Source organism: Perca flavescens, chromosome 3 (assembly GCF_004354835.1).
Source record: "Perca flavescens isolate YP-PL-M2 chromosome 3, PFLA_1.0, whole genome shotgun sequence".
Classification (NCBI taxonomy): domain Eukaryota; kingdom Metazoa; phylum Chordata; class Actinopteri; order Perciformes; family Percidae; genus Perca; species Perca flavescens.
In genome coordinates, this window is record NC_041333.1 from 29453069 (window position 1) to 29477011 (window position 23943).

The 23943-nt window shown below is 42.4% G+C and overlaps 1 protein-coding gene across 8 annotated transcripts in view; it reads left to right on the forward strand.

Annotated features, from left to right (window-relative positions):
• The window catches only part of eif4g1b (eukaryotic translation initiation factor 4 gamma, 1b), a 46286-nt gene that overhangs the window by 9884 nt on the left and 12459 nt on the right, over nt 1-23943 (forward strand). The window contains exons 4-16 of one of the 8 annotated variants that reach the window (XM_028570909.1): nt 352-438; nt 1073-1105; nt 2468-2488; nt 3888-4082; nt 4460-4562; nt 9583-9722; nt 18142-18234; nt 18939-19029; nt 20907-21893; nt 22042-22130; nt 22330-22534; nt 23279-23412; nt 23773-23898. In XM_028570909.1, the coding sequence (XP_028426710.1) occupies nt 352-438; nt 1073-1105; nt 2468-2488; nt 3888-4082; nt 4460-4562; nt 9583-9722; nt 18142-18234; nt 18939-19029; nt 20907-21893; nt 22042-22130; nt 22330-22534; nt 23279-23412; nt 23773-23898 (2304 nt within the window). Of the gene's footprint in view, nt 1-351; nt 439-1072; nt 1106-2467; nt 2489-3887; nt 4083-4459; nt 4563-5729; nt 5751-6128; nt 6295-6659; nt 6859-9582; nt 9723-16750; nt 17322-18141; nt 18235-18938; nt 19030-20906; nt 21894-22041; nt 22131-22329; nt 22535-23278; nt 23413-23772; nt 23899-23943 lie in introns of those variants that run through there. The other 7 variants (XM_028570917.1, XM_028570924.1, XM_028570933.1 and 4 more) reach the window with 7 other exon arrangements.

Genomic DNA, 23943 nt, shown 5'->3' on the forward strand with positions numbered 1-23943 from the left:
TCTTCATTGTTATCAGGCCTACAACAACTCCCCATTGTTTTCTTTAAAATAAATCTATAATCAAATTCGGAAAGTTTTCCCTTCTCCTAGTTTAAGGGGTAGTTTGGATATTTTGAAGTGGGGTTGTATTATCCATAGACAGTCTGTTGCCTGCAATAGATGCCGGTCGTCATGCCCCCAGTTTGGGGAAGCAGAATGGATGCTGATATTGTGAAAGAGAAGAATAATGGACCACAAATATCGGCATGTGTATCTGTGCACTTGTTGACCGTATACTACTACTCTGCCTTCCTCTCTATTTCTCTTGCGTCCCACTTTTCTGCTGTTGATATCATTTCCTGTCTCTTGCAGCCCCCATTCCCCCCTGGGCAACCCCCTTCTGTTCTGTTTGCCTCCCCACCGCCTCCACAAATGAACCCAACACCACAGCCCCGACAGGTAGGCCTGACCACTGCTCACCTTACCCACTACTATGGTGCACTTGGCTCCATTCCAGAAAAAAAGAGTTTTCTTTGGAGCATGGCAAATGAAACATTTGTATTGTATAATTCCTAACCCCCAGTTATGTCAGATGGGTGACAGACAAAATCCAACAAGGGTCTTAGGTCTTATATTCCCTGCTGCAAATGTGCCTGTATGCAAGTTTGCCTTAATTGCTGCTCACTGCCACTATCTGAAATCTTCTCAGTGGAAAACATAGTGTACAGTCTCCTGAATCCATCCGTTAATTTCGTAGAATGCCTGCATGTCTGTTTGCCTATTTCTTACCAGTTCTGCACCTTCTTTTTACCTGTCAGTGTCAACATGTCCTTCGTACTCTACCTCACACAATATCACTGCTTAGTGTGCAACATGCTCACACTGACATCTATCTACTTGGGCTGTATTTTGTGTATTTGTGCCAAACTGTCACGGTTCCATTGTTTTTAGACTGTCTGAACAACAGTGTTATGTTAGCCTTTAGGTGCAGTTGTAAAGGTGCAGAACTGGAAGATGCCCGTCAGTGGAGAGTGAAGCATGGATCTTGTGCTTTTGTCTTTAACCTCTGTCCTATCTGCCTCTCCTCCTCTAGTTTGCCCCAGGGCCGCGACCTATACACCAACAGGTACTAACAGTACAACTGTCTAACGCAAGGGTGGTGGTGGGTTTCCTATCCTTTTAAAGTGATGGTTCGGGGTAATTTCACCCTATGAAAAATATTTTTGTTGCATCTCTTTTCGGTGTTGTAATTTGTAGACAGCCCTAAGCACTCGTCTTACTGCCGGCAGCAGCAACAACAGCAGAGAGCAGAAGCCAGCAGGCAAGTGTTCATAAACTTCTGGTGTACTTACAAACTTTCCAATCCATCGTTTTATGAGTACATAACCTATATGTACTACTGTAGACGTTTGGTATTATTTCGGGCATTATTAGTGGGGTCATTTACCAGATACAAACGTGGGTCCATTAGCCCCTGCGCTAATAAGCTATTCAGCTGATAACGCTGCTCTACGCTAACTCTCCCAATGTTAGACCCAGGTGAAAAAAGCTTCTCGGGGGGTGTTTGGCTCGAGGTCATGGTGCCAAGGTCCCTAGGGTGAAATTACTCCGAACCATCACTTTAACATATATTAGAAGCAGTAGAGAATGTGTGCATTGACTACTAAAAACAGAAAAGTCTGGACATCCTCACTGAGAGCTACACTACTGTTATGGCAATTTTATGGGTGACTGTTATTGCTTTTAGGTAATATTCATAAATAAAATTATGGGAAATTTATCAGAATAGTTTTCAAAATGTGATACATGTAACAAGTCATAGTGACACCTAATTAGGAAAATTAAAGAGGGGAATTATTTATTTCATGAAATGATACACAAAAAATTCTGATAAACCCAAAGAATATAAAATAAACTAGCTTGACCGCACATCATTTTATTTACTGGTAATATTTAACAATATGTCATGCTATTTTTTTTTTTTTTTTTTTTTTAGGAAAGGCCTTTTTATTTCACCTACTGTACCTGAGAATGCAAGTGCCTTTGTGAATTATAGCTGTAGCTAAATATAAGTGCGTAATAATATCCTCCATATATTCAGGTATACCTGAAAACAGGTGTTTCACTATCCTTCATAAAAATGTTCTGAGAAAGTGATTTGAAGTTTGTTATCAAAACAAACTAATTAGAAACAGTCTGTCTCTCTCTCTTTGTTGAAAGCGGTAAACATCTAGGTGATCAAAACCCATCTTCCAGTTATATTTTGCATCTCATTCAAGAGTAACTAGACCTAGTATATTTGGATGTACTGCTCTGCCTATTATCTGCATGCTGCTTGTTAATTCACTGCTTGGCTCAGAACTGACTGTTTCTGGGTGCTTTGCTCTAACTGATTGTGGTGCTCTCTTTTTCTCAATCCTTCTATTCCCACCCTCTTTTTGTTTCCATTTGATGTGTCTTTGTGTGATCTGTGTTTACGCTGCTGAAGGGAAGCTTCAGGTCGCTGCAGGTAACTCAATGTCCTCTTTCTTCCAGTTTTACCTGCCCTTTTTTTCCTCATCTTAAGGAGAGCATATGTGTGTGTCTAATATTTGGCAGTGTTGTGCTTTGTTGGCTTGGTGTCATTTTGCTGGCTACGGCGGTTAGCTCCCAGGCCAGCAGCAGAATGTCAATGAGGAGGCTCTGAATGAACCAGCATTAGCTGCTTTATCTCTTCAGGCAGGCAGGGCCAATATGTTTCCAGTTGGAGTCTAGCCATAGATTCACAGACAAACTATGAGCCTAGCTATTAGGTTGGACAAGCTAGTTCCACTTGGTCCAAGAGATAAAATCATACGAGGGCATGTGGGATGGTTTTTATGTCGGCGGTCTCAGAAAGGTAACTAAAAATTACTTTATTTTAGGGCTGAAACGATTCCTCAAGTAACTCGAATAATTTGATTACTAAAAATCCTCGACGCAAAATGATTTGCCTCGAAGCTTCGTTTAATTAATGTTACCAAGGTAGCATTGCTCACGGTGTTTACTCACGGAGGATTAATACTGTCGCACACCGGGCTGACGCTGCTGGCGACACATGCCATGAAGACTGATTACAAAAAGAAGAAAGAGTGTAAGGGGCTAAGAGAAGAGTCAGGCTGGAGAAAACGACAGTGTCCAAAGTTTGGAATCCGTTCAAACGTAATTAAAACGACGATGAAACTACACCAACCACAACAACTACCAAAATCAAACACAAGAAAAAAAGGTAGCGGTGACCACAATTTGATCTAAAGAGCCAGAAAAACAGCTGATTGTTGCGTACCATTTTCTCTCATACTCTCTCTTCACAGAGAAACAGCTGATCAACGATCTATTGGCATAAGTGTAACAGAGCTGTGTAGCATTGTAGTCAAATATATAAATAAAAATAGCTAACTAATATTTACATATAGGCCTATATACAGATCAGTCTCAGATTGAAACTTGTAGTTCTGAAAGTTAAGTTGCACAACTTAAGGTAATGTTTATGTATGTTTAATGTATGCCTTAGTTTGAGGTTGTTATTTCACTTAAGAAAATGTTTTCTTTAAAAACAATGTAATATGGCACTTAAATCTACTTAATACGTTTAGTGTTTTGAGAGATGATAATGTAGGCAATAGAGATGTTGCTTTTTCCAAAAATTAAACCAAACTATTGTATACTATTGCTCTTCAATAAAACAAAAGTATTTCTTATCCGATTAATCGGTAGAATACTCGATTACTAAAATAATCGATAGCTGCAGCCCTACTTTATTTGTCTCTCTCTCCTAACATTATTTCCATCCCATTCCTCTTCCCACATTGTCCTGTGGCCTTTCTTTTGTCTTTCCCACTATCCTCTACATATTTTCTCTGTCCTCTCAATCCTTGCCTCCTCTCTAGCCCTATTACACTAGCAGGCCCAGCCTGCCTCCCAACAGTGGGCCTCGGGGTGTCCCTCCCAGCAGCGGCCCTCGGCCTGTGACGCCCACCCACGTCTACCAGCCGGGCCCTGGCTCCCAAATGATGATGATCCCTGGGCAGCAATTGCCCTTCCCCAGCTCACCACAGGGACCCGCCTACTTTATACCGGGACAGGTAGGGGGCACAGACTGGGGGAGTGTTCAAGTAGCTGCCAAATTTTCTTTTTTAGCAGAGCCAGATGGTATATGGGACAGCTAACATGACACACCCCACCACATCTTTCCTCATATAATCTCTGTGATATAGAACTTGTGTTGTGTTTATCTTGTTTTGAAAAAAATCTGTAAGCATTGGAAAAAAAATCTGTGAGCATTGGATTAAAAAACATTGATTAGTACCTTTTTTAAATTGCCTAAATCTGTGTAATGTGAAGAGAAGGAAAAGCATCTTGTTGTGCAGGCCTACGTTTGTACTCAGGATTTATATTGCTCTTATGACTGTATCTAATGATATTGTCCTGTCTTTCCTGCTCCCTCTTCTTTGTTTCTTAGTACCGGTCAGCAACCTACGTGGCCACGCCCCAGCAATACCCAGTCCCACCAGGCACCCCAGGCTTCTACCCAGGCACGAGCCCCGCTGAATATGGTACTTATGGTAAGAGGCTCTACCTGGGGCCTCACCTGAGCCACTCACACACAGAGACACTTAGCAAGGTTGTTTGTGACTGCGTTGCTCTTGAAATCCGGGCTAAATACAGTAGCACTACATATGTTTGCTGTTGATCCCATGTGTTGTCAAACCCTCTAGAGGTGCTTGTGTGTCATTACATCACAAGAAATGATGATGCCCTGAAAACAAACTTGCTGACCCCCCCCCCACCAGCAGGCATCTGAACTATGTGTTGTCTTTGTTTAAACTAAAGCTCATCAGCAGTAGAATGCGCTGGCCTGAATACAGGACTGCAAACACACAATTACTTCTATCAGGCTTCCCATGTCCTGCCCTTTGCACAGTGTATGTGCACTGTTTGATGGTCATTGTACTTTAAAAAATTCAACGAGAAATAAAAAAAGGTTTGGTAAATGGTTAGTAAATCTATAACTATTGTTTGCACCAGGGCTCAAATAACCAACTTTTGTCATCTGTGTCCCACAACTGTCCTGACTGTCTACTCTCTACTGTCCCAGACTTCGCAACCAATCTCCAAAATCAAAGTTCTTTTTTTAATTTCATTTTACATAATATTGTTTATTATGAACTATTTATTATAAATTATGCAAGTAAAGGCTGCTGTGTTTATTGGTGTGACTCTGACAGACTTGGTGCTAATTTAGTGGATTTCTATTTGTTGTCCAAATAAGTTACTCTCTTCACAATAGCAAGCTACTGGTTATATGAGAGAACTGTGTTGGTATTTATGCCAGCTATTTGTATGACTGTGATTGTGTTGGAGGGTGTGTGTGTCACATTGGTCATTCTGCAAATCACATGGCAATGTCGTCACACGAAGTTGGTACATGACCCTAAATAACTGGTCATGTGACAGTGGGACATGGCTCTCAAACTCTGCTCTCTTATGGGCTTGACCATTATATTGGCTTTGAAAGTGCAGAGGTGCCAAGGGCTGTTTCAGGTTTCCACCATGTCACAGAGACATGAAAGTTATACAGAAATACTATATATCTGGAAATGATTAGGCCTTTTGCCTTTAGGATCTACAATGACACCATAACATTCTGGTAACTGCATAGTAACAGTCCCAGAATATCATTCCTCCACCACCCTCTGGTCCTCTTAAGTGGTGCAGTCTGTCTGACCATTGAGTCCTTTTCTAGCAGTCAGGTAAACACACACACACACACACACACACACATTCACTGTGCTGACGGAGTATGGTGACTATTTTTAAGACTCCCACCCCCCCAGTTGAGTGATTTGCTTAACTCATGCCACATATACTGTATGTACATACTCACTGTCCACCCCTTTTGTAGTAGGTTGTGATGCCAGCATGGATCAGATCACTTATTCAGGGTGGAGAGATAGGGGAGTCTTCAGGCAAATCAGAGCTGCTCCGAATGACACAACTGAATAGTTTAGCCCTCCTGCCAATACACTGTAGAGGGAGGGAGGGGAAAAGGAAGGTGAAAAAAGTGAAAGGCAGGGAGGAATCAGGAAGGTCAGAGGGAGGAGCAAAATGGAGACACGCTGGAAGAGGGAGGGCTGAGCATTAAAAGAAGTCATTCTGAGAGGGCACCTGTAAAGAGGACAGGAAGAAGTTAGAGAGGGGGTTTGAAGAGAAAGCCCCCTCTCCTTTTACTGTCCATACGCAGTTTTGCATTCAGCATGGGGAATCGTGGGTCTCGAGAGCAGCAGGACTCTGAGGGTAGGTGTCGTCTAGAAAGTGCGTCTCTTTGCAGCCCCCCCACTCCCCCTCCCATTGCTGTCTCAATCTCCTGCATGCTGTGGGTCATATCTCAAGCCTTTTATTTAGAGTATTGGGAGACTGTCCAAAAAAGTCTCATTCTGCCTTCTGGCTTTTTGTTTTTGAGCAGGCTCATATTCTCTCTCGCTCTCTCTCTCTCTGTCTCTCTCGCTCTCTCGCTCTCTCTCTCTCTCTTTCTCTCTCTCTCTCTCTCTCTCTCTCTCTCTCTCTCTCTCTCTGTCTCTGTCTTCCCTCCCTTTCCCTCTTGCGCGCTCTCTTCCCCCAGCCGCTGAAGGGTTTTGACTATATTTAGGCTGCTCTGCTCCTGGTCAACAATGCAGACTCAGTAATGTGAGTTAGACTGAAATGCATGCTGAGGGGGAGAGAGGCAGAGCAGGAGCTTGTTACCGTCGGGCTGCAAGAGAGGCCTCTGCAATCTGAGGATTTTTTTTTTTTTACCCCAGTCCTTTTGAAAGTGGGCTACAACTGGTTCTGACCTGTAGCTGAGGCCAGTTAAAAGGCCAGGTAATATTACTGAGTGGTTGGATGTCTTGTTTGCATTAGCCTACCCGGTCAGTGAGGTTCTTTGAACTTATGCAAACTTAATTTTTTTTTTTTTCTTCATGGTCATATTGGCCGCAGCTTACTTGACAAGTTTATGAATATAAGAAATATATATTGCCTTAAGAAATAAGAGGCACCAATGCAATGCTGGGCAGAGGGAGAGGCTGCTATGTCATGGTCTGAGGGCCTACCTACGCTGTCTTCTAGGTGCCATGTCTGCTTCTTTTAATTGTTGCCTTCAGATACAACATCAAGGGAGATTTTGAGATGGCGCAAAAGCATTAAGTCAGTGAAAAGACACAGATCTGAAACAATGATGTCTGTTCAAGTGGTGGCAGAATTATCATGAGTGAGGACAAGTTGATAGTTGCAGCTTAGGGGTATCTTAAGATGCATTGCTCCACTGCAGCAATGTTTGGAGATGGCAATAAGAAAAGAGCTTGGTGGAAATGAAGCCATTGGAGTTTGTGGTATTTTTTGAAAATTTAAAATTACCATCACCTGACTTTAACCGTGATTTACCACTCGCTGACAGTATTTGAAGCTCCCCGACAAAAGCTCCAGATCAGAAGCAAATTGGCGTTGGCTCGAGTACTATGTTCCGTGAACTGTTCGCTGGTGCCTCGCAGACACATTCCCGATATCTAGCAGGCTAAATATCTGGACCTGTCGGGGAGCTACAGCCAATTAGAGAGCAAGACACGGGTTAAGGGGGAAACCTGGGGAATGGGTCACTTGCAACAATGGCAAGTTAACTGTATGTGTTGCATTTGCAACAGGGTCCAAAGTTGTTCTTCCAACTAGAGGAAACGGGCTATAAATAGTGTAGATGTGCACCAACGACAACAACCCCTAACGCTTCTTTTCCTTTTTTGTTTTATCGCTGTAAAGTGTACCAACAACTTGGAGCACTTGTTTCTGGCAGACATCCATTTTTGGAACAAAAAAATCTAGTCTTGCACATTGTATTACATCATGTCCCGTGTCACTTCTCGTGTGTGTTTTCGTGACAGAACATAGTTTGGAGACCAGACATACTCATCGGCGATTCCTTCTGGTGAAAGATCTTGTAGTGTGTGTGAGCCAATGTCAGTCATGTAGTGGCAAAACCACAACTTCAAGACTCCTGATTACAAGACAGCAAGTTGTGTAGCAGGGATCTGGTGACTTTGAGTGTGAATTTAGCTTTACTCAGACTGCATGGAAACATGGGCTGAAAAATCACAAGTGTACAGCTGAAACTAGATGATGCTAATTTAGTTATTTTTTTTTTTTTTTCCTTCTTCTGACCGATAGCCGATCCTCATTAACGATCATTTACCGTCAACCGACAAGCAGGCAAGTGAGTCCCAGTTCACTCATCAGAGTGGCTCGGACATTTCAGCGTCCGCAGACCGCTGCAAAATTGTACCAGTTGCTCAACCACTTTGTTGGGTGCATTTGCGGACATATACAGCCACTTTCCCAGTATGGAACCACTTGCATGCCCGCGCGACCGGTAGCTAGAAGACTGCAGCTGTCCGTCTTCACCGCATCAATTAGTTTAGCTAGGAGGTTGTCAGCTTTGTGTCTGCCTGGCATACTCTGTATAGAATGGATGATTTAACCTGCCTGTCATATATCAATATAGTGGCATGTGTCACATAGTTGGCTGTTGTGAGCGCTGTTCAGTCGTGAGAGAGACAAGCTTTGCCCTAGCAAGTTAACTAGCAATTAAGAAATCGATTGTGTTGCCTACTTTTTCTTCATCATGCCAGAAACCTTTTTCCCCCCGCCCCAATTCCTTGCTTGCTACACGCTACCTACTGGAATGTGTTTTGTGGCTCTTGCACACCTTTCTGTTTGTTTTCCATTTACACAGGGAACAGATTGTTTTACAGTGCACACAGAATATAGAGAGCTAGGTAACCGTGAAGAGAGTGTAGCGAAACAAAAAATTTAACTTGTATCTTACACTTTGCATTGCACTATTGCAGGGCCTTGTTTTGTTGGAACAGGCTGTATGGCCAGACATTAATGCCATAGTTTCACATCGTTAAAAGTATAAAAGTAAAGAACATGCTGGCATGGTTTGTGGTATTTCAATTATTAAATTATCTAATAAGTGACTTGGTGTGAATGTCCATATATAGTTAAATGATCATTGTGTCTTTTTTAAGTCACCAATGTCTTCATTTATTCACTTGTTTATTCCCTCATTAATTATAGCTTCATTCCTTAAAATTAACCTGTCCATTTTTGAACGTTGTGACAATGCTTATTTTTGTAATCTAGAAATTCAGTGTGTTCATAGATTGTAAGTTACCCTGTGGAATTTAATACATCCTCAGTTGTAAGTGAGAAGACTTTAGTATTTAAAAAAAGTGCAATTACCTAACTTTTATGACATAACTTTGCTGTTAACCTAAAACTGCAGCTGTTGCACCGTAAATCATTGAAACCTTCACAATTCAGGTGCAGCTTTTGTAACTGCTCAAAGTAACCTAACATCACAGACTTTCAGAACATTAGTGATGTAGACTTAAATGCCATTGTTTAAACACAAGCTTTGTGCTGTCAAGCGTGTGTGTGTGTGTGTGTGTCTCTGTGTGTGTGTCTGTCTGTGTGTGTGTCTGTGTCAAGTTATGGCTATAGGATTAAGTCAGTATGTGTTGGTTTACATTCTTATCTCTGTCTGATCCACAGCAGGGGCCTACTACCCCGCCCAGCCTCAGTTCACCCCATCGGTGCAGGCGGCACCCGTCATTATGAACCCAGCCCCTCAACAGCAGCAACCACCACCTCAGCCTCCCCAACACATCCCCACCAAACGGGAACGTAAACAGGTACAGTTAGTATTCTACTACACAAAACACCTTACACTTTAAATTGACTTATTGAAAATTGATATCTTTTTCAGGATTTACATATAACCTTCTTATGACATGTTCTTTATTCTTCTTCGGATCCACAATAGCTTCTGCGACAGCGGTTGCTAATCTTCCTGGGGTCCACATAAATACACGATACAAACACTGACAGCACATAGACATTATGACATACATACGCACATTGATTGACTCTGTCAGTCTATCCCCAAATTACATATCTGAAAGTCAGACTTAAAACAATGCATGTACAGAGTTAACAAACACACTAATTAGTTAATATCCTAAACAAAACAACATACCAGGTGGCATTCTTCCTATTGTACTTATTGTCTCACCACAATTCCAACATTTTATTAGCAGAATAAACCACAAGTAGACCTAGAATAGGCCTTTTTTTATATTGTTAACATTGTGGAAACTTAATAGGAAAGTAACACAGACTTTAAAGAACGGTTTACCTAAAATGGAAACTTTTTTTTAATCAGCCCTGTTTGGACAAGATCGGTTTATCAGTGTAGGTCAGGTACTTTAACTGGCAGTATTATTTAATATTAATTCTATCTGAACACGTAATTTACTTTAAGTTCTAAGTAAGATATACTCAAAAATGGGACATATCCACTTATGGACAAAGATTTAGACTAGGGAGGACATAAGTCTCTTCTACAAGATCACTGAGGGAAAATCACAGTTTTGTTTGAGGGGGAAAATCTCAAGGTAAATAATTGGACTTCCAGCTGCACAATATGATAGTTTGGCTTCAAATCCTGTATGTATTATGATCTACAAGCTGTTTTGAGTAACCTCAGCCATCTCCAAATACAGACAGTTTATCAAATGTCCAACCAGAGAGGAGAATATTTTTGGATCATTTTGAAACCGTTAGCGGCAGATGGCTGCCCATCGAGAGCCTGGATCTGTCTGAGGTTTCTGCCAAAAGGGAAGTTTTTCCTCGCCACTGTTGCACCAAATGCTTGCTCTTAGGGGAATTGTTGGTCTTTGTAAATTATAGAGTGTGGTCTAGACCTACTCTATCTGTAAAGTGTCTTGAGAAAAGTGTACTCTTGTTATGATTTGATACTATAAATAAAATCGAATTTAGCTGAAATTGAATTAAATGGTTTGATCATATTTACTGATACAGACAAATAGAACAGAAAATGGAACAGAATGTGTCTTATTTTATCAGTAATTATGATCAAACAAAAGGTCAAACAAATGCTATGATAGAGAAACATCATTAGATAATCTATGTATTAAATGTATATATTTACAGTGGGGGAAATAAGTATTTGACCCCTTGCTGATTTTGCAGGTTTGCCCACTTACAAAGAATGCAAAAATCTACAAATTTAATCATATGTACATTCTAACAGTGAAAGACAGAATCCCAAAGAAAATTCCAGAAAATCACATCATATGAATTTATTAAAATTGATAACCGTCTGATGAGGAAAAACAAGTATTTGACCCCCTGGACAAACAGCATGTTAATATTTTGTAGAAAAGCCATTATTGGCCAGCACAGATGTCAAACGGTTTTTATAGTTGGTGACAAGGTTTGTGCACATTTCGGCAGGGATGTTGGCCCACTCCTCCCTGCAGACAGCCTCCAAATCATTCAGGTTCCGAGGTTGTCGCCTGGCAACTCGAATTTTAAGCTCCCTCCAAAGATTTTCAAATCGGATTCAGGTCTGGAGACTGGCTAGGCCACTCCAGAACCTTGATGTGCTTCTTCTTCAGCCACTCTTTTGTTGCTTTGGCGGTGTGCTTAGGGTCGTTGTCGTGCTGAAACACCCATCCTCGACCCATCTTCAGCTCTCTCACTGAGGGAAGGAGATGTCGGTCCAGAATTCCACGATACATGGCCCCGTCCATCCTCCCCTCAATACGATGGAGTTGTCCCGTCCCCTTGGCTGAAAAGCACCCCCAAAGCATGATGTTGCCACCACCATGCTTGACGGTGGGGATGGTGTTCTTTGGGTTGTACTCGGTGTTCTTTGCCCTCCAAACATGACAAGTTGAGTTGAGGCCAAAAAGTTCTATTTTGGTCTCATCTGACCACATCACCTTCTTCCAGGCCTCTTCTGAGTCGTCCAGGTGGTGAATGGCGAACTTCATGCGGGCCTGTACATGTTTCTTCTTGAGCAGGGGGACCTTGCGTGCGCTGCAGGATTTCAATCCATGACGGCGTAGTGTGTTACCAACCGTTTCTTTTGTAACTTTGGTCCCAGCTGCCTTCAGTTGATTCATCAGTTCCCCCTTGTGGTTTTGGGATGATTCCTCACCGTTCGCATGATCAGGGACACCCCACGAGGCAAGATCTTGTGTGGAGGCCCAGACCGAGGGAGGTTGGCGGTGGTGTGGTGCTTCTTCCATTTCCTGATAACTGCACCAACAGTTGATTTTTTCTCTCCAAGTTGCTTTCCGATTCTCTTGTACATGTAATTTCACTGAGTGACGTGACATGTTAGCTACTGTACTGCAGTTTACATGGAAGGAGAATATAAACAAACCATATGGCCCAGGGGTAACTGCAGGCCTCTTCCTCCCTGTCATCTTCATCTGCCTCCTCCTGATCACTCTCTGGGCTAGATTTACTAACACTAGCGCAGTTTGCGCTGCGTCTGTTTATGCGAGTTCGGTAATAGCGCACGCTATGCTTCCACATTTTGCGTAGTATTTATCAACCCTGACACCCATCAGGCAATCAGCGTCTTTCACCGCCCACTATACCGTAAATTGCGCTGTAGCGAAGCGGTACTGGTGCTATGATGCGGCTGAGTGCAGACTGCGATATTCCCACTGCTGATGCTATGACTGTTTGAAATGATCCTGATGCCAATATTTGTAATGTAGCGAGTTTAACAACTGCTGGAATGGAATGTGAACGCTCAGTGGGAGATTCAATTTCATCTTTGATTTCTTCCAGTAACTCTAATATTGCATGGCTGCTTGATCTGTAACGCTAAATGATGTTGTGTTCACTGACAGTGTGATTCTTGTGTTAAATATTTTCAGCCTCGCCTATATATGTCTTCGTCTTGCTCAAATTACTGTTGCCATTTCACCAGCGGCATAAAGGTCTACGAGGAAACTAGATTGCGGCTGGTTTAGACCCGCTTTTAAGAGGCGGAGAATTTCCCCCGCAGAATAGAGGCGCGCTCTTACTGACAGTCTTTGTAAATACCACGGAATATATAATTAGGCGCACTTTGCGCTTATCCTCCCACCTTTTTGGGTGGAACTCCCACTTTCCCCACGACCCTCCCACGAACGCATATTGAAAGCGCAACTTGTCTCTTCTCGCTCATGTGGCAGACAATCTGCGGTTTTACCCAAGAGCGCCCTGTTTGTAAATAGCCCGCATCGGTTACGTCCGTCTTTGCGACCAAATAGCGCCTGGAAACAGGCGCAAACGGCTTGATAAATCTAGCCCTCTGTCTCTGTCCCTCTCTCTGAATCTGCAGCCTCCTTTTCATCCCTCACAGTCAATTCTTCCTTTCCCTTTTTCTCTTTCACTTATTTCTGCATCACCTTCTGTGGTCTTTTCCTGCTCTGACCCACCTGGTCTTTCCAGTTTACTGCCTTCTCCTTCTTCATTTCCCTCCTTCTCTTCCTCCTGTGCACTACTCACTCCCCATGTTTAGGCTTCAGCTACTATCTCCAGCTACTCTGGCCTGCAAAAGTCAAGATGTCAAAAGTTCTTGTTATCCTTCTTGAATTTTCCCTTGGGGATCAATACAGTATCTATCCATCTATCTCTCTATCTGTATTACACTACACTGTAGAGCCCTGTAGCTAATAAGTAGCCTAACAAACCTAGCTCAGTCGCTCCAGTCTTTGCCGGCATGCAGGGCCACCACACTGCAGCAGACTTGCTGTTTGTGGGCCAGACTGCGAACACCGCTCTGCACGTTTGATGCAGGGACGTAGCTAAGTATTTGAGGGGCAGGGGGCTAAGATTACATCTACAATTATTATTTATTATTAGTTAATATAAATTAATTGTTTGTTTCAATGTTTTAAGAAGCTTGTGGACATAGTGGCAGTTTGTTTTTACAAGCACAGTTTTTTGAACACCAAAGTTAGGGGGGCAGCTGCGCCCCCTTGCCCCCCTGTAGATCCGCCCCTGACCATCATGCTTCAAGCTGAGTTATAAAAATGCTGGTTAACAGCTAAACCCAAACAGCTATGGTTGCAAAAGGAGGTGTTGTTCAGGAGTGGGGAAAAGGACAAGTTTAAAGAGGCTAAATACAGGTTTAGCAAGGTGGTGAGAGATGCTAGAGACTGTATTCTGAGAAACCCCAACAACAGTTCTCGTCACCAAAAGCCCCTCACTCCACTAACGACTTGTGCCTGGCAAACAAACTGAATGAGTTCTAATTTTAATGGCCCATGGACAATGGTCCTGTTCAGACCTGGCATTAACATACATCTTGGGATCTGATCACAAGTGGACAGCTCTAAGTATGTCCGTTTACACCTGACATTAGAATACGTCTCGGATCTCGCTTTCCCACTCTATATGCAAATAAACCCGTACATCATTTGCGTTTGCAAAGACCCTGTGCGTTGTTTTTAACCGGCGGGGGACAGCAGTAGTAATATCGTACATATTCGTGAATTTGGGTACATTTTATGAAACAAAAAATAAAAGGTTATTGTCTACCCGTGGTCCCTGGAGACCTCCATGGTGCTGACACCACCGCCTTTGCCAGGCGCGCCTGCACACAGTGCTTCAGAGAGCCGGGGGATGAGAGCAGATGGGCGGGCAGGTGTCAGATCTGTGAGCACTGCGCAGACTCGGGCTCCAAATGACGTCACCAGCACAAGATGGCAGTGTATAGGTACCGTATCTGGTATATTTTGGCTTCATTTTTGTACAGGGGGAGGAAGTGGAGATGTGTGTTCCATCTTTATATGCAGTCTATGGCTACAGCCATCTTGATTGACACACCCGGTTGATTGGCCCGGCACGTCTCAGGCTGCTGGAAATCTGTCCAAAGCAGAGGGCTACCTGTTTCCAGGCAAGTCTAGGGCTCCACAGTAGATTTTTATTTTTTATTTTCTAGATTCACTTTGGCAATGTCTCTTTTGAATTGACCTTTTCAATGTAAAAGTTGTTTATTTAACAACTCCCTTGCAGTAATAACCAATGTTACTGTTTTTTCCATAGTAATAAAATTGACCTGATGGTTTTGAGATAATGCAGCTAGTCAAGGGTGTTGCAATCTCTCCGAATATATTTCTAAAATCATTCTTAACTCTGTACGTAGAGTTCAGTTTACTGATTGAAGCAGATTGTGGGGAACTCAACCTTAACTTGGTGTGCTGTAAGAGTAAGCTGCTGTACGACATATTCCTCAGTTCCACAGTATGTCTAGTGTTTCCTTAGCTCTCTAAGATGGCCCTCCTCTGGTATGTGGTAGCTCTCTGTGAACTGAAGCCCCAGTTTGTGCCTCTCATGTAATCATCGTTTTTACATTTGACACTGATGCTGTTTACATTTAAAAATAATTATTTTTAGACATTTTCAGATTTCTCAGACTCTTCTTTCCAGATAAAAATATTCTGTTGTCTTTTTTAACCTGTTTTACACAATGCATATCTTTTCATTCTACTGAAGATTTCAGGCGATTTTCAGTTTTTATTTTTGGATGTTCTTATTATACCCTAATCATCTATGCAAAATTCTCAAATGTAAAAATTCATAACACGAGTGGCACAAAATTGAGCTATTTGAACATGCTTATCTAATTATAGTCTATCTACCTAATTTGCATAGTTTTTCCTTCATTGCCCTGTTCATCAACTGTCAGTGTATCTTTAAACTAGTTTTGGCTTGCTCTGAGCTTTTGCCACAGTTTGTATGGGTTTGTAGTCATGTTTTGGCCTGTTCTTTTTTACTTTATGGACGCTAGAATGTAACCTGTTTGTCTTCATCTGATTAAACTTCCCAAATGTATCCTCTGTTGAAAGAAATAAGATAACATAATTAGTAGTTAATATTTAGAATCCTTCATATATTTAGGCTTAGTATAGTGTCAATCCCTTTTTACCAGTATTTCCAGGAAAATGCTGTTAGTGTTCAATGCTGGGACTCTGTTCTCCTGCCACAAGACTTACATGATGTCTGGTCCCTCTCGGTGGGGGACTTGGCTGCTTATCAGTGTGGTTGCCTTGGGTGGACTTTGGCCCATTCCCCTAGGCCCCGGCTTATGCTATGACACTGGCTTTAAGACCCTGTGCACAATCACTGTCTCTGTCACACACACATCCACACAAAATTTAAAACGCCCATATTAAACTCAAGGTGACCGACAAGGAGTGACTGGAGGAATTGCAGCACACATCTGCTTGAGTGAGTGATGAAAGTGCTTCAGCCATAAGACTAGGCAAAGGCATTTGTGTGTGCAAAAATACACACCACCAGTTTTGCATTCTTGGTTTTTGGGAATGATGCACTTTGAGAAAGTAGGTAGAGATTTTGTGACACGTCAACAGGACACCGGGCTCTAGCGTGGGCAATCTGTGACCTTTATTTACAGGACAGTGTGCAGCTGCCCTAAGGTACTCAACCTTTACAGTATGTAGTTGCATGTAAGTCGGATAGAGAAAGAGAGGGTCAGTGTGTGTGTTTTGAACTGTCTGGATTTTAAAGTAAGTATTGCCTATTGAAATCATCTTTTTAACTGCCACCAATGACCCAATTTTGGCCCTTTTTAGTACCTGGTTACATGCAAAAGTTGTAGCTTTGCAAATTGCCCTTTTTTCTACTTTTCTACTTTTTTGCTCTCACTCTTGCTGTGTCAAAGAGAAAAACCAGAGGGGAGGGGGGTGAAGGACGTGTAAGCACATAGCTCAGCTCCACGTGGCCACAGGTCTCCTCCCCCTTCTGTGCCGGAAGGGCTAACCAACCAGCCTTCCTCTGCTGCTGTGGCACCACACTCCTCCTGTGCTGATTTCCTCTCCTCTCAGAAGGGGTGAGCCTGAAAAAAATATCTGAAGAGCGACTTGAGTATGCAGGATGACAGAGCAGACAGAGAGAATGAGGAAAAAGAAGGGGAGTTTCTTCTGCTAGCTGCAGCTCATTTGATAACGATAACTTTTTTTTTTCCTGGAAACCCTTCCATTCCCTCCTACTCTGCCCCTCCTTCACTCTCCGGCCCCTTTAACTGTCTGTTAGTCTGTGTGGGAGGGGTTGTGCATTCCAATACCATAGCTTTACAAACCCACTCGCTTTATCCTTTTTTTTTTTTCCCTCCCTGTTCTGTTCAGCATATGAGAAAGGGTGATTCAAGTTGTTAGCTAGCTTACTGACAGTCAGGCCCTGCTCTGTCCTCTTCTGCTGGCCTGTAGAACTCTATCACAGCCTGAATGTGTGTGAGTTAAGTTGAGATAAAACTCGACTGGCTACGTCCACCCGCTATCCTGCTTTGCAGGGTTTAAAGTCCAGCCACGAGTCTGTTGGAACAGCTACTCCAGCCCCAGGATGAGAGAGGCCCGCTACGGTTTGTAATGCTTCCGAGAGTGGAGTTAAACCAGTGAAAGGTCAGTGGCGACAAGCAAATATTGTTGTTCTTAAAGTCCAAAGTAGGCCGGAGAGCAGCAGAACTGTAGCAGTTCACTGTTAACTTTTACAGTTTAATCCTTGTTCAGGGACTGTGTTCGTCACTTTGTTTAGCCGCACTGTGGCTCATACCAGTTTCATGACAGCTCTGACTTCCTAGAGTAAGTATGTAGAGTGTCAGTGAAAGTGAGAAAAAGAGTGCTGAATAGAAAGCATGTGTCTGTAATGTATGGGCACTCCTTATGGGCACTCAGTTTTTCCCCCCTTTGCCTGAGTGTTATGTGTGTGTGTGTGTACACAGGAAACCCTTTGGTTGTCTGCCTGCCCTGATCGTGCCTTGCCTTCACGAGATACAGGCATTTTCATTATAGCTTAAATCAGCTACTTGATTCTCGCTCAGTCGAACATTATTACTGGTGTCTAACTGGCAGAAGCACATTCAGCTGTGCAGCAGAGGAATTTGCATGGTGGTTAGTGTTCGGATTTTGTGTGCCTCAGTGTTCACAATGTGAGAAATGTAGCTTTCATTGAATCAGAGGCAGCTAGTGATTCATAGAGAAAGGGCTGACAACTGTAGACATTGCATCATGGATGGCAACTTTTTTTTTTTTTTATGCCGTCGTCTTCAACTTAAACATTTTAACGCTTTGCCTTTCTCCTTATCTTCTGCGTTCATGGTAGGAAAGCAGCTAGTTCTCAAGTGCTTATTCACACATACAGATTATTCTTCTCTATTCTTTCCTTTTTGTAATCATTTGTGCTCTCACACTGACAGTGGATCTTTTCCCTCTCCGTCCATAGATCAGAATAAGAGACCCTAACCAAGGTGGTCGAGACATTACAGAGGAGATTATGTCAGGGGGCCGCAGTGGCTCTACCCCAACCCCACCACAGGTGAGCTACAATACCATGATTCGGACCAAAGACGGTTAACACATCAGACATATTAGCACAATGTTACAGTTTAAATTTTGGTTTTAGACACCAATGACATTTTTTCAGGAAAATGTTAAAAGTATAGTGAATAGACAGACAAAAGACATACCACTTGCAAATCGGTTATCAGATCAGTGCAAATGTAGTGAGCATCAGAAGTTTAGTTACATTGATAAAATTCAGTTTAAATGCTCATTGATGAAATTAATCAGGGCTGGTGTAGTTCTCCAAACTGCTTTTAGTTCATGTTGGCATCAAATTTATTTGGATCACCATTAGGTATGCTGTATATATAGTTTTTTTTTTTTTGTTTTATACTTTATATACTAGATACTGTTTACGGTCTATGGTTGTTACCTGGCAACACCTCCTCTTCTCTGGGTTCTTATACTTTCTACTGTGTAAATGTCAGCTTAGTGTATTAAAAGATTTAAATGAAATTGGAATGGAATTTACTTGTCTGCTCTGTCCATATGCCACTTCTTTATGGGGAATGCTGCAGATTGCTAACTGATCTATGATTTGCTCTGAGTTCTGACGTGTGGCTAATATATCCACCAAGGGAATGACGTGAAACAATTTTTTTTTTTCCACCTAGTCAAGTGGAAAATGACCCACACAGGTCATACCTTACTCTCTGGTGTGTGTATGTCTCCCAACAGACAGCCATATCGGGATCAGAAAGTACAGCTTTTGTCCAGGCCAACGGTGAGAGTGTCACAGCTGCTGCTACACCAGCACTGGTTAGACCAGGTGAGTGCCACATGCACAGGGCCTTGAACACAATCACACAAAGATATATGTACAATTTTCAAATTATCATTTTAATATTGTTCATAATTCAAGGTATGTGTATTGGTACTTCTGATATAGTTAATGCAGTTATTATTTTATTCTTTGCAGTAGCAGGTTATTTTGTGCTACATAAGTACTTTAAGATAAGTACAGAATAAAAATGTTTCTATTTGCATTTTCAAGACTGTCATTAGCTTTCATTTAATATAGGTCTTAAATTCAACTTGAGCAGCAGTGTTCTCAAAGCATTTTACTTAGTGTGTAAAAAATTACACTTACATTTTCCCAGCTAATGGTTTCCTCTTAAGATCAATATCCCATTAAGAGCAAGTTTTACTGAGGTATGGAGTTTTAAGCACAGAAAAAGGTTGGTGTTGTTGAGCTCATGTTTCATGAATTAGCCTTCGGTTATCAAGGGAAAAAGCCTAATTAATAAAACAAGCCAACATTTTGTTTACATGTTGCAATAGTTTAACTGTGTGAATATAAGGGCATTACACATTATAGCCTGCAGGGACAAAAACTGTGACCAAGTGATATTAAATAGCAGCCTCTGAATAATTAGGGACTCTATCTGTAAAGTGTCTCGAGATAACGACTGTAATGATTTGACACTATAAACAAAATTGAATTAAAATTAAATTATCTGGACACTAGAATGTATATTTTACCCACCTATGTGTTTATTGACAGCAATACATGTTTTGGTTGACAAATGTTTTGAGCAATTATTTGAACTGGGTTTTCATCTGTAGAAGCAAGTATATCATGTAGTTCAGTGATAGCTATGAAGGCAGCTTGTTTAGAGGGAATTAATAATCAGACAATGTGGCACCTTAAGAGAGCTCGTTGGTTTGGTTATTCTACAAAGGCTCTTCAATAGAAACTCTAATCTTAATTCTAGCCGTCAATGAAACTTACTTTGTAAAGCGAAGTGTCATACATCTTTTAAAATAACTGATCTGATTAGAGGCAGACTGGACTGATCCGTTTTAGGGGAATCCAATACATTGTGATTCAAATCAGCTTTTTTATATATATATACACAAACACACACACACACACACAAACACACACACACACACTCACTCTCTAGGGCTGCAACAATGAATCGATAAAATTCGATTATTAAAAAAGTTGGCAATGAATTTCATTATTGATTCGTTGTGTCGCGCAACTAATACGCCACTCAGTCGCGGAGATAAAAAAAAAATTGAGTTGAGCGCGGAGCAAAAGGAAAAAAGAGCAGAGCGGCGGTAGAGGAAATACGGAGAGAGACCGGAGAGACCCGTAACGTTGTTCTGAAATACACAGCGGAGGCAGAGAAATCAGTACGACCTAAGTCATCCAAGGTGTGGTAGCTTTTTTGGCCCATTCATTTGTTTTTATCCGTTATGTATAAAATCTGTGCTTTGTCCCATATCAGTTATTGTTGGCAAATGTATTTGTGTGTGTTGCATAAATGAACTTAACTTGCACTTACTACAATGATGGTAATAATTTAATGAAGTGTGTGTGTGTGTGTGTGTGTGTGTGTGTGTGTGTGTGTGTGTGTGTGTGTGTCTTGTCTGTATCTGCTCTTTGGGTTATACCTTTACACAACTATTAACTAAAACAACAAGTATGTATGTATTGAGTTGATGTAAATTAATGCTTTTGTTTTTTTTATCCAATTCATTGATTCATAATCGACAGATTAATCGAATATTAAAATAATCGTTAGTTGCAGCCCTAATATACACACACACACATACATACATACATACATACATACAGTGATACAGTAATAATAGTGCTTTTCAGAAGTCTAACAACATTTTTTCCAAACCCTCCAGATGACAGAGGGAAACCTACACCCCCTCCTTTGTCAAAGACCCCTGAACTTGCTAAGGGTGACCTCATCCCGACAGAGGCAACCTCCTCTGACACGAACACTAAGCCACCTGCACCCCCTCTACTATCAGAAGCAGAGGATATCCCTCTCAAAAGTATTCCTACTCCTGCACCCAGTGCTCCTGTTGCAGATGTGATGGATGCTCCCACACCTCCCAGGGAACCCACCCCACCCCCCCAGTCAGCGCCTGAGGTGCCCGCCTACCCTGCACCCCTCCCTGACCCTGTTCCCACCTCTGCTGCACAAGACAAAACGGACAAAAAAATCACAGAGGCAAAGGAGAAGGAGGTGGTGAAAGAGAAGGAGGCTAAAGCAGAGGAGGCAGCTGCACCTCCCTCCACTAACGGTGTCGCAGAGGTGGAGCCAGAAAGCCCGACGGCCATGTTGCCACCTAGTCACCTGGAGACTCTGGAGTCTCCCATTGCACAGCCAGAGGAGCTACGCCTCCCCAATGGCCTGCCGCTGCCAGCCCCTCAAGACCCCGAGGTGCCTGCCACCAGCCCGACTGAGTGTGACGACAGCCCCATCGCTGAGCCTGACATCAGCGAGCAGTCTGTCATACAGACCTCCGCAACTATCACTCAGGCAGCGCCTACGCCTGTGTTCCAAGCCCCCCCTACCCCTGTTGATCAGCCTGCACCTGCACCCGCTGTCCAGGAGATTCTTGCTGAGCCAGCTGTCCAGGCCACACCCGCCCAGCCTGAGGTACAAGACACGGTTCCTCCAGTCACCCTGGACATCAAAGAAGATATCCCTGTGCCCCAGTCCACCGCCAAGGAAGAGAAGCCATCTCCTGCAGAGCCAGTTTCCATAGTTGACAGCACCCCAGAAACTGTGCCCACTCCCCCCCCTCCCACAGCAGAGGAGAGGGAGGACACCCCTCCTCCCCAGACAGTCACCCCTGCCCTTGTAGAAACTACTATGCAAGGTCAGTTGGTTAAAACATCCTAAAATGTTTAATAGTTTAGAATCGTAGTCTCTTCCATCATTAATAGAAAACCTTCCTCGGCAGGATTCTCCTGTCAGATATGTTTGAGTTGATCTGAGGCTGATTGTGTTCGTCTTCCTTTATTTAGCCGCTGTTTCTGTGCCAAAGAAAAAGAGGAAGATGAAAGATCTAAACAAAAAGGAGGCAGTGGGAGACCTCCTGGATTACTTTAAAGAGGTGTGTGTGCAATAATCCATTTATTTACTTTTTATGCCCTTACAACTGCTTCAATTAGCCTACGGTTACGCCATGCCTGTTGACAGAGGCAAAGACACAGACTTAAACCATGACTTCATTAAGAGACACATACCATGACTCATATACATTTTAAGATAGCAGTCTAAATGTCCTAACCCCTGTCCCATCTTTAAACCAGGAGCAAGTAGTGGCTGCGCCGGAGCCCGAGCCAGCCCCTGTCCCAGCCCCAGAGACCAAGCCCCCTGCTGCTTCCCCTCCTGCCCCAGAGGAGGCGGACCTGACCTGGGAGGACAAGGAAGACAAAGAGGACAAGCAAGACGCTGAGAACATTAAGCCAGATTCTAAGGAGACCGACACTGACAAGAAGTACCAGTACAAAGAGGGTTGGTCTCTGAACCTTGATACATTTCAGTGTGAACAATGATCTTATCTCCCTTACATCCACGACTTAGGAATGTGTCACTTGACTACATTTATGTTGGCTTTTTTGAAAACGAGGGAGTGGCATTTTACATTATGTGCCCCTGCTGATATAAGTGTTCAGTCAAAAATGATAGTTACGTTATGACAAGGCATCATTTTTGAACAATAACCACAAAAATAAGATTGAACAAGAACATTTTTAAATTGCAGGTGAATTTAGTGAAATTGTAGGTCATGGCTCCTTGCCTTCTTGCAGCTTGGACTTGTATATGAACACAAAAAAACAGTTAATTGAACATCTGCCTTCAAAATCAGAGCATAAGATAATATAATGATAATTTCAGCAGCTTCTTAAGATTGCCACTCATTAAATAGTAACTCTTGTACCCACAGATGAACCTTGTCTTACACAAAACAGAGATTACATATACTGTAATATACATTCATTTATTCATTTCCTAGCCTATCTGCCACCTTGTGGACAGTATGAGGCATGACAGTATCAACAGTTACACAGACCTAGACTTATTTTCTCTCCTTTATTACAGTAAAGCTTGGCTGTGTAGGGAGCATTACGTCTCTGACACTATGTCCCACTATGTTTCATTCTGAGTTGAAACTGAGGGAAGTATAACTTAAACATTTTGCAAATGTTTTCAATAAAAGAACATTATGGTCATTTTTTGTTTTGGTTTCTCTTTCAGAACAATGGAAGCCAATCGACCCAGAGAAGAAGAAGCAATATGACCGAGAGTTTCTTCTGGGCTTCCAGTTCATCTCAGCCAGCATGAACAAGCCTGAGGGTCTACCAGCCATCAGTGATGTTGTCTTAGACAAGGTGCAACCTCTTACACTAAAGACATGGCCATAGAGTCTTGAATAGTTTCTGTCAGGTTTATATTATGTAAATGTGTCTCTGATTTATTTATTTTTTATGTTTATTGATTTTCTGTTACTCTGGAATTGCCTGTGTGGTTTAAATGGTGCTGTATAGATACACTTGCCGCCCCTTGCCATAGACTATCTGTCCTAATGTTGATAAAAAGACCTAGATCCTATGAGTCAGTGAAAGTTCTTTTTGCTGGGTGTTTGATCATCACAGAAGCACTGATGGAATGTAACTAGTGTCCCTGTGACTAGAAACATAAAAAGCAATTATATGAATAGTTTCAGTTGGTATTTCTTTCTGTCTTTTTAGGCTAATAAGACCCCTCTGCGTCAACTGGACCCCAGTCGTCTAACAGGAATGAACTGTGGCCCTGACTTCACACCCTCCTTTGCCAATCTAGGCAGGCCTGGCATGGGAGGAGGAAGCAGAGGACCAGTAAGTTCACATTTTCTTAGTGTGTTTCAAGAGCTCTGCACTTGG